This window comes from Rhinatrema bivittatum, chromosome 15 (assembly GCF_901001135.1).
Source record: "Rhinatrema bivittatum chromosome 15, aRhiBiv1.1, whole genome shotgun sequence".
Taxonomy (NCBI): domain Eukaryota; kingdom Metazoa; phylum Chordata; class Amphibia; order Gymnophiona; family Rhinatrematidae; genus Rhinatrema; species Rhinatrema bivittatum.
The window spans coordinates 27,170,330-27,190,596 of record NC_042629.1 but is presented as its reverse complement, the minus strand read 5'-3'; the positions used below and the strand labels follow the sequence as shown (position 1 = coordinate 27,190,596).

At 41.3% G+C, this 20,267-nt stretch overlaps 1 protein-coding gene across 2 annotated transcripts in view; it reads right to left on the bottom strand.

Moving 5' to 3' along the window:
• The window catches only part of TRAPPC10 (trafficking protein particle complex 10), a 269,076-nt gene that overhangs the window by 85,803 nt on the left and 163,006 nt on the right, over positions 1 to 20,267 (bottom strand). For both annotated transcript variants that reach the window (XM_029577817.1, XM_029577818.1), the window contains exon 16: positions 5,437 to 5,595. In XM_029577817.1, coding sequence (XP_029433677.1) covers positions 5,437 to 5,595 — 159 coding nt within the window. The remainder of the gene's footprint in view (positions 1 to 5,436; positions 5,596 to 20,267) is intronic.

Below are 20,267 nucleotides of genomic sequence, written 5' to 3'. Positions count from 1 at the left end.
CCAGCTACACTAACTGCACTACCCACATCCTCTGACAACAAATTCCAGAGCTTTATTGTGCGTTGAGTGAAAAAGAATTTTCTCCAATTAGTCTTAAATGTGCTACTTGAAACTTCATGGAATGCCCCCTAGTTCTTTTATTATTCGAAAGGGTAAATAACCGATTCACATCTACTCATTCAAGACCTCTCATGATCTTAAAGACCTCTATCATATCCCCCCTCAGCCATCTCTTCTCCAAGCTGAACAGCCCTAACCTCTTCATCCTTTCCTCATAGGGGAGCTGTTCCATCCCCTTTATCATTTTGGTTGCCCTTCTCCATCGCAACTATATCTTTTTTTTTGAGATGCGGCGACCAGAATCGTACACAGTATTCAAGGTGTGGTCTCACCATGGAGCGATATAGAGGCATTATGACAGTTTCCGTTTTCTTGACCATTCCCTTCCTAATAATTCCTAACATTCTGTTTGATTTTTCGACTGCTGCAGCACACTGAACCGATGATTTTGAAGTATTATCCACTATGATGCCTAGATCTTTTTCCTGGGTGGTAGCTCCTAATATAGAACCTAACATCGTGTAACTACAGCAAGGGTTATTTTTCCCTATATGCAACACCTTGCACTTGTCCACATTAAATGTCATCTGCCATTTGGATGCCCAATCTTCCAGTCTTGCAAGGTCCTCCTGTAATGTATCACAATCCGCTTGTGATTTAACTACTCTGAATAAATTTGTATCATCTGCAAATTTGATAACCTCACTCGTCTTATTCCTTTCCAGATCATTTATATATATATTGAAAAGCACCGATCCAAGTACAGATCCCTGAGGATCTGTACTTGGGTACCTTTTCAGGGTAAACAGTGGAGTTTACCCTGAAAAGGGTAAACTCCACTGTTTACCCTTTTCCACTGAGAAAATTGACCATTTGTTTCTGTTTCCTGTCTTTTAACCAGTTTGTAATCCACGAAAGGACATCGCCTCCTATCCCATTACTTTTTAGTTTTCTTAGAAGCCTCTCATGAGGGACTTTGTCAAACGCCTTCTTAAAATCCAAATATACTACATCTACCAGTTCACCTTTATCCACATGTTTATTAACCCCTTCAAAAAAATGAAGATTTGTTAAGCAAGACTTCCCTTGGGTAAATCCATGTTGACTGTGTTCCATTAAACCATGTCTTTCTATATGCGCTACGATTTTGATTCTTGAGAATAGTTTCCACTATTTTTCCCGGCACTGAAGTCAGGCTCACTGGTCTATAGTTACCCGGATCACCCCTGGAGCCTTTTTTAAATATTGGGATTACATTGGCCACCTTCCAGTCTTCAGGTACAATGGATGATTTTAATGATAGGTTACAAATTTTAACTAATAGATCAGAAATTTCATTTTTTAGTTCCTTCAGTACCCTAGGATGCATACCATCTGGTCCAGATGATTTGCTACTCTTTAGTTCGTCAATCTGGCCTACTACATCTTCCAGGTTCACAGTGATTTCGTTCAGTCTGTCTGACTCATCATCCCTGAAAACCATCTTCGGAACTGGTATCTCTCTAACATCCTCATTAGTAAACACAGAAGCAAATAATTCATTTAGTCTTTCTGCAATGGCCTTATCTTCCATAAGAGCCCCTTTAAACCCCTTGGTCATCTAATGGTCCGTCTCCCTCACAGGTTTCTTGCTTCAGATATATTTTTTAAAGTTTTTATTATTTTGCCTCTATGGCGAACTTCATTTCAAATTCTGTCTTCGCCTGTCTTATCAATGTTTTACACTTAACGTGACAATGCTTATGTTTTATCCTATTTCCTTCAGATGGATCCTTCTTCCAATTTTTGAAGGATTTTTTTTTTGGCTAAAATAGCCTCTTTCACCTCATCTTTTAACCATGACGGTAATCGCTTTGCCTTCCTTCCACCTTTCTTAATGTGTGGAATACATATGGACTGCACCTCTAGGATTGTATTTTAAACAATGTCCATGCCTGTTGAAAACTTAACCTTTGCAGCTGCACCTTTCAGTTTTTTTATAACTATTTTCCTCATTTTATCAAAGTTTCCCTTTTGAAAGTTTAGTGTTAGAGTTGCAGATTTACTTATTGTCCCCCTTCCAGTTATTAGTTTAAATTTGATGTTATGATCACTGTTGCCAAGTGGCCCCACCACCGTCACTTCTCTCACCAAATCTTGCATTTCACTAAGAATTAAATCTAAAATAGCTCCCTCTCTTGTTGGTTCCTGAACCAATTACTCCATGAAGCAGTGATTTATTACATCCAGGAACTTTATGTCTCTAGCAAGTCCTGATGTTACATTTACCCAGTCAATATTGGGTATTTGTGGTCTTTTATTCTATATTTGGTGAAGGCAAGTCTTTCTGTATTATGTGTGTATGTGACTGAGATGAGGTATTTTATACTAGAGGTTTATATCAGCCTTATTTGTTGTTTTTTTCTCAATATTATATTCCAATGGTGGTGAACTGCTGCCTTTTCATGGGTAGGGCTATTGCTGTTTCATCTCTTGGAGTTACTGCTGCTGAGATATGGCAGGTTTGATAGATATGTACAGAATGGGGTTTGTATTATTTTACAATGCACTACCCAAACAAAACCACACACCGCAAACTAGACTGTCTGTAAATATAAATCAAATAAATCACCTCCCAAAGGCAACAGTTTACATCAACTACTCAAATTTTCTTTTAACAAAATTGCTTTATTCTTTTCTTATTGAAAAATATGCTCTCTCAATTGTACTGTTTAAAACACTTATCACTCATTCATATATTCAGGCAATAGATTTTCATCTCATTTATATGTTAAAGTGCACAATTTTTATCTCAAACCAACCCCTTATAAAGCACACACTCACTCAACACTCTCACCACATTCATTCCATATATCAAAACCCTTTAGCTTTATCTTATGTTCACTCTGCTAATCAAAACACTTTTCTTCACCCTCCTTAGGCACTGCCTTGGGTGTTTCCCCCTACACACAGTCTCAACCTGTTCAGCATTTCTGTCCTTTTATAACTGTTAGGGTATCATGCCGTTCATTAAAAAAAAAGGTTTCACACTCCAATAACTACCAAGGATCTATAACACATGAGTCTCTTGGAGCCCTCGAGACAGCTGCAAAGCATTCATAAATGCATCAAACAACCACTGTTCAATCCTTCTCCGCTTCCACGCTGCTTTCAAATATCCACAAGTCTGTCAAAGAAAATCCAGAAGATCACTTCCACAGCTGTGTTTCACATTATTTGTAAGCTGTTTCAAGGCGCACTTGCTCCAAACAGTTTTTTCTTTTTCGCAAGCAAAACTGTAACGGACTCTCAAGGACTATCTGCACGCCCCCAGCGCTGATTTCAGATATCCACAGAACTTTTAGAAGAAATCCAAACTATCCCTTCCACAGCTGTCTTTCACGTTATTTGTAGACTGTTTCAAGGCACACTTGCACCGAAAACCTTTTTTTCTTTTTTCACAGATGAAACTATGGTGGACTCTCGACGCTGCAGCGTTTCGGCAGCACATGGCCGCCTGCATCAGGGGACCATCTTAAGCTTTCCGCTTCATAACACTGACAGCTCTTTCTTTTCCAAAAAGAAAAGCCTTAACCTGTTTAGCTTTCCCTTATAAGGGAGCCGTTCCACTCCCTTAATCGTTTTTGTTGCCCCCTTTTCTGTACCTTTTCTAGTTACGTAATGTTTGAGATGGGGTGACCAACACTGTACACAAGGCTCAAGGTGCAGTTGTATTATGGACTGATACAGAAGCATTAGGATATTCTCCATTTTTTTCTGCATTCTTCTCCATATAATTCCTAAAATGCTTATTTGCTATTTTAACTACTGCTGCACATTGAGATGAGGATTTCAAATTATTGTCTACACAGACTCAGAGATTGTTTTCCTAGGTGCTGATCCCTAATACAGAACCCAGCATTGTCTATCTGCAGTTGGGATTAACTTTCCCTATGTGCATCACGTTGCACTTGCACGTTATTACATTTCATCTGCTGTTTCAATACCCGGTCTTCTACCTTTGCAAGGTCCTTCTGCAGTTCCCCACAATCCGCTGCTATTTAACAACTTTGATAATTTTGTGTCATCTGCAAACCTGATCACCGCATTTTTTGCTTCCTTTTTCAGATCATTTATGAATATGCTGAACAGGTCCCAGTACAGATCTTTGTGGTAGTCCACTATTGACTTTTCTCCATTTGGAAAACTGACCATTTAAACCCAACTCTGTTTTCTACCTTTAAACCAGTTACCAATCCACAGCAGGACTCCGCCTCCTATCCCATGACTTTAATTACCTGAAGACTGACAAATGCCTTCTGAAAATCCATATACACTATATCAATTGGCTCATCTATATCAATATGCTTATTTACACCTTCCAAAACATCTAAGATTAGTAAGGTAAGACTTCCCTTTGCTAAAACCATGTTGACTTCTTCACTCATTACTCCATGTCTATCTATACGGCCAGTAACTTTGCTTTTAAGAATAATTTCTACCATTTTGCCTGACACCAACTTCAAGCTCATTGATTTCTTGTTTCCTGGATCATCACTGGAGCCCTTTTCAAAAACTGACATTTTGGCTATCCCAGTTACTGTGGCAGTTTTAAATGATAGGTTACAGAATATTAGTAACAGGTTTGCAATTTCATGCTCTTATTTAATGCAATCAGCTTTTTACAGAAAAAGATGGAAATTGGTTGGGTGGGACTTTAAAGTTGCCAAACTGCAGAACTGCTGTCTTGGCAATTAAAGCAACAAGTTCAGTCCTCTTAAACAAAACTGAAAGAAATATTAGAATAATTTTAAAAAGAAAACAAAATCACAGTGGGAGGGCAATTTTCAGAAGCCCTTTACCTGGGTAAATTGGTTGTTTAAAAATTCCTGTCCCTTTCCATGGGTAAAAATAGGTGCGTGGATCAATATGCAAGCTTAGAGGCAGAGTTAGATTGGGGGACAACACCATACACAGTATTGCATTTTCAAAATTACACGCATTATTTTGCAGAAAAAGGAGTAATCTTTCTTTATGGGAACTTTTCCTTAGCCAATATTCAAATGGAAAAGTACGAACATAGTTTTCCTTTGAAAATCTGTGCTAAATTTGCAAGGAAAATTACTGCAGACTTTGGAACTATCTACAGACATTTGAAAATTGCCTTCAGAATCACTCTGCAAGCAGTTAGCCCTAATTCTAGTGGATCAAAATCCAGTTGACCTGGGATTTCTAATTCCTCTCAACAGCAAAAGAAAATGTTACACCTGAATTTTCAGACGTAACCTATGAGAAAACAGCATCGATAATCCTTAGCGACATCTCAGCACAAATATCTCATACCCTCTAGCAAAGTTAACCAAGTTACTCATGGCTCTTCTTTGGCAGGATGCTTACCTTGGCTGTCTGAGTAAATGGTGGCTTTGACTCTTGTGGCCTGTACGATGGGCATTGTGTCAGCATTGCTCAATTGTAGTGTGTCACCATTTTTAATGGTATAATGACCTGTGGTTACAGTAAATTTAACCTTCTGAGGAATACCTGCCAAAAGACTATCTGTAAGAAAGAGATAAAGGAAAACAATCATCAGTTAAATGGGCATTAATGCAGAAAGAGAAATAACCCCCAAACTCAGAATAGTATAGGACAGAGTCACATCCCCTCCTTCTACTCAGGACATCCCAGCCGGTAAGTAATTATGTTCAGGGTATTACTGGGGATACAAATTTCTAATTTAGAGTAATAAAATGTAATGCATAAAATAAACATAAAATTACAATTAACTGTAACTATAAATGTGTGGTCAATTTACTAAATAATAATAATACTATAGCTAGTAAACACTCTGAGATGAGAACATTACTTCATAGAAATGTCCTAAGTTAAGGGCAGAATAATGACACCTTAAGGCTGTGTAAGAGGAACATACAGAGTGCAACAGTAATATTAGGCAACAAAGTAACACAGAAAACTACTTTTACTAGACAAATGCTTGCCTTCTTTGGATCACAGAAAATAGAGACTTTCTTTGTCCCAGGTCCTGGGATCAGATTACAACAGATAAATAAGAGAATGCGCAGTTTGTTTACCTGTAACTGGCGTTTTCATTGGAGAGTAAGATAAATCGGTCACACATGTAGGGTGATGTCATTTGATGGTGCTAAGACAAAATATTTTACTAGTTAGAGCTTGAAAGGTTTAGAAGGCCTTTCTGCTCGTGTGCAACCAACACCACACAGTGGTCAGTCATATATCAGAGCCACTAATAAAAGATTTTGAACTCCAAGGGAAGGTGGGAAAGAATGCAAGACTGATTTATCCAGTTGTCCAAAGAGAAAGCAAAAATTGCTTACCTGTGTCAAGTGTTCTCCAAGACAGCACAATGTAAGTCCTCATATGTGGGTGATGTCATCTGACGGAGCCTAGTGTGGGAGATTTACTCAAAAAGCTTCTGGCATGCTCGATTGAGCATTTATTTATTACACTCTTATATTCCACAACTTTCTTGCACTTAGCACTCAGAGCGGATCATGAATACAATGAAATCTCGTACCTCAAAATATATTTCAAACATAGAAAACTTACATAATTAGACTGGATCATCTTTATCCAAACACTTCCTTGAACAAAACTACCTTAACACCCTTTCTGAATGTCTTAATATTCATCTCCTCCCTTACTTGCAACGACAACTCATTCTATAATGTTGGAGAGATAAAAGAAAATGCCTTTGCATGTACAAATGGATATTTAAAAACCTGATTAGAAGGCTCTTGTGTCTTCCAGTTATGGCATTTCAGTGATCGGGCACAGAAGCTCCCGAAGCACATCATAAGAACATAAGAAATTGCCATGCTGGGTCAGACCAAGGGTCCATCAAGCCCAGCATCCTGTTTCCAACACAGGCCAAACCAGGCCACAAGAACCTGGCAATTAACCAAACACCAAGAAGATCCCATGCTACTGATGCAATTAATAGCAGTGGCTATTCCCTAAGTAAACTTGATTAATAGCAGTTAATGGACTTCTCTTCCAAGAACTTATCCAAACCTTTTTTGAACCCAGCTACACTAACTGCACTAACCACATCCTCTGGCAACAAATTCCAGAGCTTTATTGTGCATTGAGTGAAAAAGAAGTTTCTCCGATTAGTCTTAAATGTGCTACTTGCTAACTTCATGGAATGCCCCCTAGTCCTTCTATTATTCGAAAGTGTAAATAACTGAGTCACATCTACTCGTTCAAGACCTCTATTATATCCCCCCTCAGCCATCTCTTCTCCAAGCTGAAAAGCCCTAACTTCTTCAGCCTTTCCTCATAGGGGAGCTGTTCCATCCCCTTTATCATTTTGGTTGCCCTTCTCTGTACCTTCTCCATTGCAACTATATCTTTTTTGAGATAAGGCGACCAGAATTGGTCGCCTTATCCCATGAACCAGAGTTCACCTTATCCCATGAACCAGAGTTTTTCAAGACAAAGTAGAGGAGTGAGGAAAGCAGATATGTTAACCAGCTGTGGCTCTAAATGCTATGAGATCTGTAATCCCTCATACACAATGAATTAAGGAAGTATGAGCACGAAATCAGTACGCGGTTCATGCGACAAAAGCAAGACGGGAGAGACAAAAATAGCGGCAGCTGAGGGAAAAGAAAAACAATCTTTGGAAGCATCAGATGATATTGTGCAATTGATCATAAACAGCGTGGCCTCAGCGCTAGATGAGTGCCTTATCAAACTTCAAACAGCTATGGAAGAAATAAAGGAAAGGCTTGAGAGCCACACACAGAAAACTGAGACAGTAGAACGTGTCTCTTCACAAGAGGACATCAGCTTGCTCTGTCTCCATCTGCTGGCAGGGGACCATAACCCACTGGTCCTGAGTCCTTCTGTCTACACGCTAGGAAATGCTGAAATTCTGTAATTAACAAAGTGCTACAACTGGCATAATGTACTCATCAGGCCACTGAGGCACATAAACAAGCGATGGACCAAATATGTTTCCCTAAACCAGTTTTGGTTTCAAAGAGCCCACAAATTGCTAATCTATTTCAAATTCCAAATTATATAAATAAGGGAACAAGACTAGCAAGCTATTAGCAACGTTCAGTAATCAGTCGCATCAGAGATAAGAATGGTGTTCTCAGGCACTCCAACCAGTTTATCGAATCACGCTTCTTAGATTTTTGTCAAGCTTTATATGTCAGATATACTGAAAATGTCCATAACCAACTGAATTTTTCAAGATTTTGCTTGCCCAAATATATAGACAGATTATTTGCACAGACTAAATCTGCCCATACGGGATTCTGAAGTTTATGGGATTGTACAAAAACTAAAATTGGGGAAAGCAATGGGTCTAGACAGGTTAGGTATGCAATTTTATAAAATTTCCTATACTTACCACACTAACTAAATTCTATAACTATACTCTACCCCAGGGGCATGTTTCGCAGACATGAATCAATCCCTAATTATTGTACTCCCCGAAAAATAAAGTCCTGACGGTGGTGGGATATTATCATCCTATCTCCCTAATAAATATAGATATGAAACTATTTGCGGCCATATTGGCTGACAGACTTAGTAAAGTACTTCCAATAATTATACACCCAGATCAGACTGGATTTGTCAAAGGAAGGCATGGTGTTCGTAATGTTAGGAAGCTGATTGCTGCTTTATCCCAGAAAACAAATAGGAAAGCAATCGCCCTCAGCTTGGATGCAGAAAAAGCTTTTGATTTCATGTCCTGGCAATATATATTATGGATCTTGAACAATTTGCGTTTAAGGGGATTATTATGACATGGCTGAAAATATTATACAGAAACCCCACTGCACGTCTCTTGATAAATGGCAACGTTTTAAATAGTTTCAACTTAAGCAGGGTGAATGTCAAAGCTGCCCACTGTCACTCACATAGAAACATAGAAACATGGCAGTGGAGCCTTTGGTGATCAAGTTGCGAACACATCCTAATTTCCAGGGTATCACAGCGGGGAAAACTGAATTAAAGATCTGTTTGCAGATATTTTACTATTTTAGGAGACCTGCCAACTGATATTCCAGTAATCCAACAGATTTTTGAACATTATTATTAGTTTGTTGGCTTAAAAAATAAATTTACTAAATCAGAAGCATTACCATTGGATGAGGAGACAATAGCAATGGCAGGGTTTCTTTCCCATTACCTGGGCAGAAGAAAAATTAAAATATTTGGGAGTGTGGGTCTCCAGAGACCTAACCACTATGTACTACTTAAATATTCTGGTGGCGCTGCAAAGAGTGAAAGAACAGTTCTAAGTGTGGAACGACTTACCAGTTTCTCTTAAGGTCAGATGTGCTCTGATAAAAATGATCGTTCTCCCAAAGATACTTTATAGACTACATATGCTGCCCTGCTGGCTGAGGAGGAAAGATCTTTTATCCATTTTATTTGGCGGGGGTCAGCATGCGAGGATGAATCATGATAAATTAACTAATTCCAAAGACAACGGGGGGTTAGATTTGCCAAGTTTATGGCTTTTTAATATTGCATGTCAAATGTGCGTCATGGGTGAATGGTGTCAAGGAAAATATTGTTACTGTATTACAGATTTGATGGTCACTATCTTATTTTCTACTCGCATGGGATGCCACTTTGATCAAAGCAATTAAAGGTAATATGTTATGGTCAGTGGTACAAGCCTGAAGTTTTTCAGAAGATAATGGGAGCTGCTATCACACACATCACTGTTTTTACTTTGTAAGGTAATAAACAGTTCCCTCCGGGTAGCGAATATCAGGCTATTTTTCAAAAGTGGAGAGACGAAATTCTCCAGTTATAGGTCACATCACTGTACCAGATTCAGTGACTTGTCAAACTTTTTTTTAACCTTGAAGAATCAATATGGCTTCCCAAATATACAGGGGTTTTTTTTTTTTGGGGGGGGGGGGGTTAAAAAGCCACTTATCTGGGCTCACTTCGTTGATATTTGTCTGAGCTTGCTCAGGAACTTACACTATTTTCTGAAATTCAAAGCATGTCAGAAGGGAAAAACTCATTATGGTATAAGTTATGCAAGCAAAATATTTCAATTACTCCTTTGGAGGGTCTGAGCAGATAATGGAGTAAAGTGCTTGACAGTAGCATCTCTGTGAAAAATATTCAAAGATGCCAGAATTTATTATAACAATAAAACACTGAAGTGAGTCTAAGGGAAATTAAATATAAAATGCTTTATCATGCTTATATTGACGATATATGTCAACATCATATGACACTTTTCAACTCTCCTTTATGCCCTCTGTCATCTAACCAATGGCATACTAGCTCATAAATTCATGGCTTGCTCCAAATTGATAGCTTTTTGGGAGAACATGTTTACATAGGTACGCTGGCATTCAGATGCCTAAAAAAAAGGGAACATACTGTTATTGGGTATATGACACAGATTCTAGATCTCATGAAGGGTGTAGACGTTTTATATGTGGGGGTTATAGACAGTATGTAAATATGTTTTACAGTTATAGTTTGCCACCTACTTTAGCTTTATGGAAAAATAAAATGTCTGGTCTTATGCAGATGGAAAGACTGAATATCAATTGGAAAGTTTCAACAAAATGTGGAGACTTGGAAGAAGTTTTACAAGTTGTTACCATCTGATAATATACAGCAATTATATTCAATAGTATACTCAGCAAATTGGGGAAGCCAAATAGCTGTGCGGCACATTACAGTGTAAAGTTAAGGTTACCACATATGAGTTTGATATTTTTTGTAAAGGTTATACGATGCAATGTTAACCAGCTGCAAGATGTAATGGAAGAATGGTCTGGTGTAAGAGTGGGATATGAGTGCAGATGGAGAATAAGTTGTGTGAAATATGAATGATTGGCATAGTGTGTTTAGAAAGGGGGAGGGTGGAGAGAGTTACATTAACAGTAAAAGTGATATGCAATTCTATGTTTTGCTCAATGTGTCAGTTTAAACAGAGAGGCTTTAAAATGGCTTCAATATAACTCTGCATTACTCCTATGTCTTCTTTTGTAATGTTGTTCATTGATTATGTAACATATTGAACTTTATTGTATTTTCTGCTGAATAAAAAGTATAAAATAAAAAAAAGACACTTATAATGGCATTTTCCCCTCATATACTACTGAATCTTTTCTTTAAGGATGCAGGGATACTCCGAGTCTAACAATGTGTTTGTAATTGCAAATAATTTAAATCTAGATCTGCATCTGACCGGTAGCTAGTGCAGTTCACTTAGTACTGGCCTAATATGATCATATTTTGACAAACCCAGGAGTATCCATGCCGCTGCAGGTTGAACTAAACTGTAAAGCATGCAACAGTTTATCCAGGAACCCTGCACATAATCTGCTGCAGTAATCTAAGTGTCCCAAAACCAAAGTCTGAAGCACTGTCCTAAACAGTTTAGCTGGCAACTAAGTTTTTAGTGGCTTTATTTTCAATTTATAGAAAGCAGTCTTTGCCATCTGCTTTACTTGTGGACATAGTTAACTGTGAATCCAATAAAATACCAAGATTTCTTACCTCTGATAAAAAAGGTATTAAAGTGCATTAAATCATAATAGGTAAATTCTGATTAGAGAGGCTTTATTCAACCCACAAAAAAACCTTAGTAATGGTTAATCAAATTTTTACCTCAAACACTACTGCCTCACAAGGAATGTAAAACTATACATCATCAGTGTACAGATAATATACTAATCCCAACCCTTTGAGAATAGCCCCCAGGAGGGAAAGCTATAAATTAAAAGTACAGTGGGACAGGGATGATCCTTGAGGAACTCCAGAAAGCAACTCCTGCCACAAGGAAGCCTGTTCACCCATCTGAATTCTCTGCATCCTGCTTTCTAAAAAAGAACAAAACCATCTGTACACCACCTCAGATATCACAATATTACAAATGCGTGCAAGAAAGATATCATGCCTGATGGTGTCAAAAGTGCAAGAAATATCTAACTGAACAAGAACCCACCCCCCCCAGCTCTTCTAATCTCCATATTATAAAACAAAATTTCAAGTAGTGATAACTCTGAAATGCTTTACAATCCACCAAATAATCCAATGGCATCAGCACGTCTCTTCTCTAAAATCTTAGCAAGAGCTGGCAAATTAAAAACTAGTCTATAATTTTTTATGCCACTTACTGGTTTACTATTGTCCTTCAAGACCAGATGAACCATAGCTGATTTCAGTATACAAGGAACACTTCCCTCTGCAAGAGAGCTATTGATCAACTTCTTTATAATCTCAAATGATTGCTCCTTTAGATACTTTATTATTTACTTATTTTATTTATTTGATTATTTTTATATACAGACATTCATTGGAATATATCACATCGGTTTACATTATAACTAGTGGAATAGTAAGACTAAGATGTCTTATTATTGATACATGGTAACATTATAATATGGTAACATTATAACAGGGACATGGTAACATAGTAGCATTATATAGCATAGTAACATTATAGCAGGGACATAACATTGTGAAATTTTAACAGAATAGCAATATAGCAGAGAGAGGGGGGAGCATGCAAAGTGACAGGAGCTTATTAATGAGGATAGGAAATGAAGGCTAGTAGTTTAAAGCTAGGTCTCGGTGGCCGGGAGTATCTATTGCATGTTGGAGGATTGGGAGGATAAGACCTCGTGGCAAGATAACTTAGTCTGATAGGGAGGAAGCATATAATGTGGCACATTAAATTAGAGGGTTTTCGTCTGGGTAGGGAGAATGCAGGGAGGTGTTGTGGTATAAAGTAGTGACATTGCGACAAGAAGAAAAGGGAGGGGGTAGGAAAGAGGAAGGGGCAGAAAAGGGCAAGGATCTAATGGAGATAAAATATTTCTTAAACCTGCTCCTATAGCATTAATTTCCCTTAATGCACGTGGTCTAAATTCTGACCACTCACATGCATTTTCAGTTATCATTATAACTTCAGTGTGTAAATCCACCCTCCCTAACTGCTTCTGAATTGATTCTATTTTGTTGTGAAAATAATCAGTAAACATATTACAGTCAGGGAGATCCATACTCGCAGTCAATTGTTTTACTAATGCAAACAGCTGCATTGGGCTATTTGTTGAAGAAGCTAATATCTTAGAGAAATATTCCTTTTTTTTTTTTTTTTTTTTTAGCATGACAGGGTTCTGTATACTTTTTCATAAACTCCTGATAATGTACTTTTACATCTTGTTCCTTTGTCTTCCTCCAACTTCTCTTGGCCCTCCTCACCTCCTTCCTAAGCTCAATCGATACTTTAGTAAAGCAGGGTGTAAAACTTGATTTTTCTTCTACCCATATCTCACGTGCAGGTGCAGTTTCATTATATGCATTCCTTAATCTGGTATTCCAAGTATCTACTAAATGTTCTGTTGAACCTAAAGACCGGCCAAAAGAACCATTTTTAATTTCTCATTGATGTGCAAAGCTTTCTACGTTTATCTAGGTATTTGCAGCATAACCTGCTGCTTGCATCCACTTTAGTTCTACCATAGTTATTTATACATACACATGAAGCACCAACTCCAAAATTAGGAAGGAGGGCTTTGTGAGGACTTACATCCTGTTGTCTTCAGAGAATACCTGTTCCAGATAAGCAACTTTTACTTTCTCCAAAAACAAGCAGGATGTGAAGTCCTCATATGTGGGGAATCCCTAGCTATAGACTGCCCTGAACAAATAAGAGGGACAATACAATCAAAATGTTGCCAACAAACAAAACTACTTTTAGCGGCAACTAACCATTTTCTTTACTCCCCCCCCCCCCCTTAAGGAGTGGCCTGAAAATAAAGATAAAGGCCCTAGGGGGGAGGGAGTTGGGTTCCAAACCTCAAACTCAACAGGACAGAATAACCAAACTGACTGTTGTGTCAGGAGACAAAGAGACAGCAATGTGTGAACTGAACTCCATGTCACAGCTTTACAATCCTCCTTCCTAGAGGCTGATCTCAGGTGGGCCACAGACACTGTCATGGTTCTAACATAACAAGTCTTTACTCTCCTTCTGTTTTTGCCATATCGTGCCTGGACATAACAGAAGGAGAGTAAATCTGCTAACCAATTGGAAAAGATGTGCTTGGCAATGGCAGTTCCAAGTTTGATGGAAACCAAAAGAAAGAAAAATATGGGTGGCCTTTGTAAGGGCTTCACTCTGCTCCACACAAAAGGCCAAGGCTATGCAAAAACCTTCAAGATATGTTAACACATTCGGATTTTTGTACGACGAATGCCTACCCATTAAGTAGTGGTCAGCATAAGCCCTGTGGGCATTGCTGAAGGCTCTAGAATTTTTGTGATCAAAGTTCCATGTCGGGCTCCATTGGATGATGTAATCCATATGTGAGGACTGCCATCTTTTTTGTCCTTGGAGAAATGGACTTATGAATATAAAAGTTTGAATTAAGCTTGTGCCTAAAGATCACAAAAAGCAAGGAATGCAGAAGTAGGCATGGAGCGGCAGTTACTACACTTAACAGAACACATGGCGGTAATCTGCACGGAGCATCAGCAGACTAGAATGCTATCTGATCTTTTTCTGCCGTCATTACTATATTATGTTAAAACTCAAGTCAAAGAGTTGTACATAACCCTAAAGAAGGAAGGGGAGCCATACTGGAGTATAGAAAACTATGTTTAGGTTATCATATATGGAGGGCTAAGATTAGTAATTGAAAAATACTAAAAAACTGAATAATACTTTATAAAGGAAAATTAGTTTCTTACCTGATAATTTTCGTTCCTATAGTATCACGGATCTGTCCAGATTCCTGGGCTTTGTCCTCCCTCTAGCATATGGAGACAGAGCAGTTTTCAAAACAAGCTCCGCCTATATATAGGATGGTGCCACCTACAGTCTGGCAATATTACTCAATGTCAAAGCAGAATAGTTCACCAAAACCATCTTAACTATGTACAATAACCCTTTAACAAGACAAAGAAATAACTGGTCCACCTAACCCTGCTGGGAACTGAACCTGTAGAACCACTTGAGGACAGTCAATCACAAATTCTTCAGACCAAAAAATGAACTAAGTCATAACAGAGCGGACTCTCCCTTGCTTCCAAGCCTCCGACGGGGTGACTCTGGACTGACCCGCAGTACTACAGGAAAGAAATTTATCAGGTAAGAAACTAATTTTCCTTTCCCTGTACGGATCAGTCCAGACTCCTGGGATGTACCAGAGCTACCTCTCCGGATGGGATCCGGAGAGGCCTGCTCACAACACATCTTCTCCAAATCCACTGGAACTTGGTGCTTGTACATCCAAGTCTGTAATGTCTCGTGAACGTATGCAAGGATTTCCACGTATTCACCCTGCAAATCTCCTGTGGAGAAACCATCTGGCACTCCGCCAAGACGCTGCTTGCAAATGAGTAGAGTGAGCACGAAGACCAATAGGAAGAGATCTACCCCGAAGCAGATAGGCCAAGCTGATAGCTTCCTTCAGCCAGCGAGCTATGGTAGTCTTAGAAGCCATCTGACCCCGCTTGGGGCCACTCCACAGCACAGACAACCAAAATTCATTTGTAATGTCTAGATAATGGAGCAAAGCTCTGCAAACATCCAGCTTCTGCAAATCCCTAGACAAGGGATTGGAACGATCAAACTCTGGGAAAGCCGGCAACTCCACCGATTGGTTGACATGAAAAGAAGAAACCACTTTCAATAAAAAAGAAGGCACTGTCCGTAATGAAACCCCTGACTCCGAAATCCACAAAAACGGTTCTCTATAGGAGAGGGCCTGGAGTTCCGACAATCTACGCGCCGATATAATGGCCACCAGAAAAATTACCTTTAAGGTAAGATCCTTCAGAGTCAAACCTTTCAAAGGCTCAAAGGGTGCCAAACAGTGAGAACTAAATTCAGACTCCACGACAGACAGGGATGCCTCAGCGGAGGACGCAAGTGCTTTGCTCCCCGTAGGAAACGAGCAACATCTGGATGTGCCGCTAACACTACGCCTTGTACAGAGCCCCGTAAGCAACCAAGAACCACCACCTGCACTTGGAGGGAACTACATGACAAGCCCTTGGACAGACCCGCCTGAAGGAAACACAGAATATCCGACACAGAGGCCTGGGTAGGAGCAAACTCACAGTTGAGACACCAAGACTCAAAAATCTTCCATACCCTAACATACGCGAGATTGGTGGAAGTCTTATGCGATCGCAGGAGTGTAGCCATTACGGCTGGAAAATAGCCTTTGCGACTTAACTGTTTCCTTTCAAAAGCCATGCCGCTAGACAGAAGCAATCGACTTCCTCCAAACAAATGGGCCCTTGATGTAGCAGGTCTGGAAGGTCTGAAAACCATAGAGGACCCCTCACCACTAGATTGAGGAGGTCCACGAACCATGGACGCCTTGGCCATTCTGGAGCTACCAGGATGACTTCCACTGGATGGATCTCTATTCGCCTGAGTACTTTTCCAATCAATGGCCAGGGTGGAAAGACGTACAGTAGAACATCGGTGGGCCAGGGCAGGACTAGGGCATCCATGCCCTCTGCTCCCATCTCTCTGCAACGACCATAGAAACGCGGGGCTTTGGCATTCCGAAACATCGCCATGAGATCCATGCTGGGCGTGCCCCACGTGTCGCATATGAGTTGAAAGGCTGCGTCTGCTAACTCCCATTCCTCGGGATCTAGGCGATTTCGGCTGAGAAAGTCTGCCTGTACGTTGTCCATGCTGGCAATGTGAGATGCTGCTATGGTGACCAAGTGCTGTTCTGCCCAGCTGATTAAATGTTGAGCTTCGACTGCCACTGGATGACTTCTGGTTCCTCCTTGACGATTTATGTATGCTACTGTGGTTGCATTGTCGGATAGAACTCTGACCAACCTCCCTTGGAGGAGAGGACGGAATGCCTGTAACGCTACCCACACCGCTCTTGTCTCCAGATGATTGATCGACCACTGTGATTCGTCAGGAGACCAAAAAGCCCTGTACCGACTTCCCCCGGTATACCACTCCCCAACCAGAAAGACTGGCATCCGTGGTGAGCACTGTCCAGTTGGGTATCTCTAGGGGGACTCCCCAAGACAGATTGTCCACTATCAACCACCAATTGAGGCTGACCTGTGCTGCATCCGTAAGCAGAAGGGGTAGATGAAAAAGCTCAGAGACTAAATTCCATCGGGAAAGCAAAGCGTGCTGTAAAGGCCTCATATGAGCAAAAGCCCAGGGTACTAGCTCTAATGTGGACGTCAGTGAACCGAGAACCTGTAAATAATCTCTGACTCTGGGTGGGTGCTTGAGCATTAAACCTCTTACTTGGACTTGTAACTTGGAGATGCGATTCGTGGTAAGAAATACTTTGTCCTGCTGAGTGTCGAATAGAGCACCCAAATATTCCAAGGATTGAATGGGCTCCAGTCTGCTCTTGGCGAGATTGACCACCCAACCCAGCGACTGCAGGAGATGAAGCACTCTTTGAATAGCTTCCCGGGCAAGCACTTCCGATTTCGCACGAATCAGCCAGTCGTCCAAGTAAGAATGCACTAGAAGCCCCTCCCTGCAGAGATGGGCTGCCACTACCACCATCACCTTGGTAAATGTCCTGGGAGCTGTGGCAAGACTGAAGGGCAGAGCCCGAAACAAAGTGCTGACCCAGTACAGAGAACCGAAGAAACCTCTGGTGGTCCGAATGAATGCCTATATGAAGATACGCTTCCGTAAGATCCAAGGACACCAGAATCTCCCCTTTGCACACCGAGGCAATGACTGACCGGAGCGTCTCCATACGAAACCACGGGACCCAGAGACATCCGTTTACTCTTTTCAGATTCAGAATGGGCCGAAAGGATCCCTCTTTTTTTGGCATTACGAAGTAGATGGAATAAAGACCTTTCCTTCTTGCCTCTGGAGGACCCTAATTGCAGAAGTCGCTGCAGAGGTCCCGCACCGCTCTTTGCTTGGTTTCGTAACCGCAGGAAGAGATGAGAAACCGGTTCCGAGGACGCCATGCAAAATCTAAAGCGTAGCCTTGTCTTATCATGGTAAGGATGTTATTTTGGCCCATTCCTCGAAAAACAGGGACAATCTGCCCTCTATTGTTGGCACCGAGTAATGGACCAGTGCCCCTTCATTGTGATGACTTAGCTCCAGAAGCCGACTGGGAGTTACCAGGCCTGCCAAACCGGCGGCCCCAAAAGGACTGGGACCAGTTCTGTTGCCTGTTAGGAGCTTGCCGAAAAGGCGCTGTGGGTGCTCTAGATGGACGAAATCTTTGATTCCCTCTGAATCTGGCCTGGGACGAAAAGGAGCCTCTGGATTTTGGTCTATCCTCCAGTAACCGATGAATCTTATTCTCCCCCAGAGAATGAATCATATCTTCCAAGTCCTTACCGAAAAGTAGTTTTCCCTTGAAGGCAGGGACCCCAGCTGTGACTTGGAGGAGACATCCGCTGACCAGTTTCTCAACCAATGGAGTCTACAAGCTGAGACAGCTGAAACCATGGATCTGGCCGATGTCCGCAATAGATCATGTAGTGCATCTGTGCTGTAAGCCACCGAAGCTTCCAGACGGCCTGCTTGAGCCACTTCCTCCTCCGATAAACCGGCGTTAGCTTGCAACTGCTGAACCCAGCGGAGACCAACTCGTAAGGCGAAATTGCTGCATATAGCGGCTCGCACTCCGAGTGTTGAAGCTTCAAAAATCCTTCTAAGCTGCAACTCCAACTTCCTATCTTGAAGGTCCTTGAGTGCTGTAGCCCAGGTAACAGGGATTGTGGTCTTTTTGGTAACTGCGGATACTGCCGCATCTACCTTGGGCACTCGCAGCAGCTCTAAAGCATCCTCTGGCAGAGGATATAGCTTATCCATGGCCTTACTCACCAAGGTCTGGGGTATCCCATTCTCGGAAAAGCAAATCTATAGCTGAGAAATGAAAGGGAAAATAAGAAGCAGGGCCTCTCAGACCCAGCAACACCGGATCCATAGCACCTTATTTGGATTCCTCAGGAGGACCTTCAATGCCCAGCTCAGCTAGAATAGTAGGAATAAGGGGACCCAACTCCTCCTTCCTAAAGAGGCGAACCACATTAGGGTCATCCCCTTCCGCAGCATGCACCCCGCACATTGTGCCTTGGTGCTGTAAATCAGGATCCCCATCCACCCCCTGTGGAGGCTTAGGCTGGAGGTCTGGGTCAGTATCCTGACTAGAAGAATCCATAGCCGTCTGAGGAACCCCTGTCCGACAAAGACGCTTAGGCTGAGAGGGCTCAGCACCTCCCTTAGACCTAGCCCGTTTCTTAGTAGAGGGCTTGGAACTTTGAGAAGGGATCTTTTTACCAGATTTCTGCTTCCCCAACTTCCTCTCCTTATAAGCTTTATGAAGCAACAACACAAACTGTGAGGAAAAGGAGGAAGAGGAAGAGTCAGAGGCCCCCTCGGGGCTATCCTCTGTTGTAGAGGAGTTAGGCTATAAAGGCTCCCTGCCCCTTGGGAAAACCTGCTGGGGAGAAAGCGAAGGAGGTAAAACCCTCTCCCCCAGCGCTGCACTAGTCGCATCCCTGAATGATTTTAAAATGGCCTCCGTTCCCACGCTGAGCAGGAATAGTTCAGCGTGACTGGCAGCAGAAGTCCCAACCGGGACCCGGGCAGACTTTGTTTTAGCTAAAAGAAAATTATTATTTACCTGCTAATTTTCGTTCCTGTAGTACCATGGATCAGTCCAGACCGTGGGTTATGTCCTCAATCCAGCAGATGGAGTCAGCACAAGCTTTGAGGGGGCGTCACCCTATATACCACTACCCCCTCTGCAGGAGTTCAGTATCGAGTATATCAAAGCCAGAGTGGAAAAACAGAACCCCTCATTGGATCAAGTTTAAAATGAACCGGCAACAAGAGCCGTGCAACTATAATAACTAGAACTGCAAAGATCCTACCAACGGGTAGAGAACTTTAGGAAACTTTAACAACCCAGTAAGACAACTTGTAGGGAACTGCGAAAGCAGTAAAAGCTGAAGACGTGAGAAAAGAATATCCCCAGAAAGAGGAACTGAGCAGGCTGAGAACCCAGACGTGGTGGGCGTCTGGACTGATCCATGGTACTACAGGAACGAAAATTAGCAGGTAAATAATAATTTTCTTTTCCCTGTACGTACCTGGATCAGTCCAGACCGTGGGATGTACCCAAGCTTCCCTAAATCGGGTGGGGTCCTGCGAGGCCAGCTCGGAGAACCTGCTCGCCGAAGTGCCCAGAGGCTGG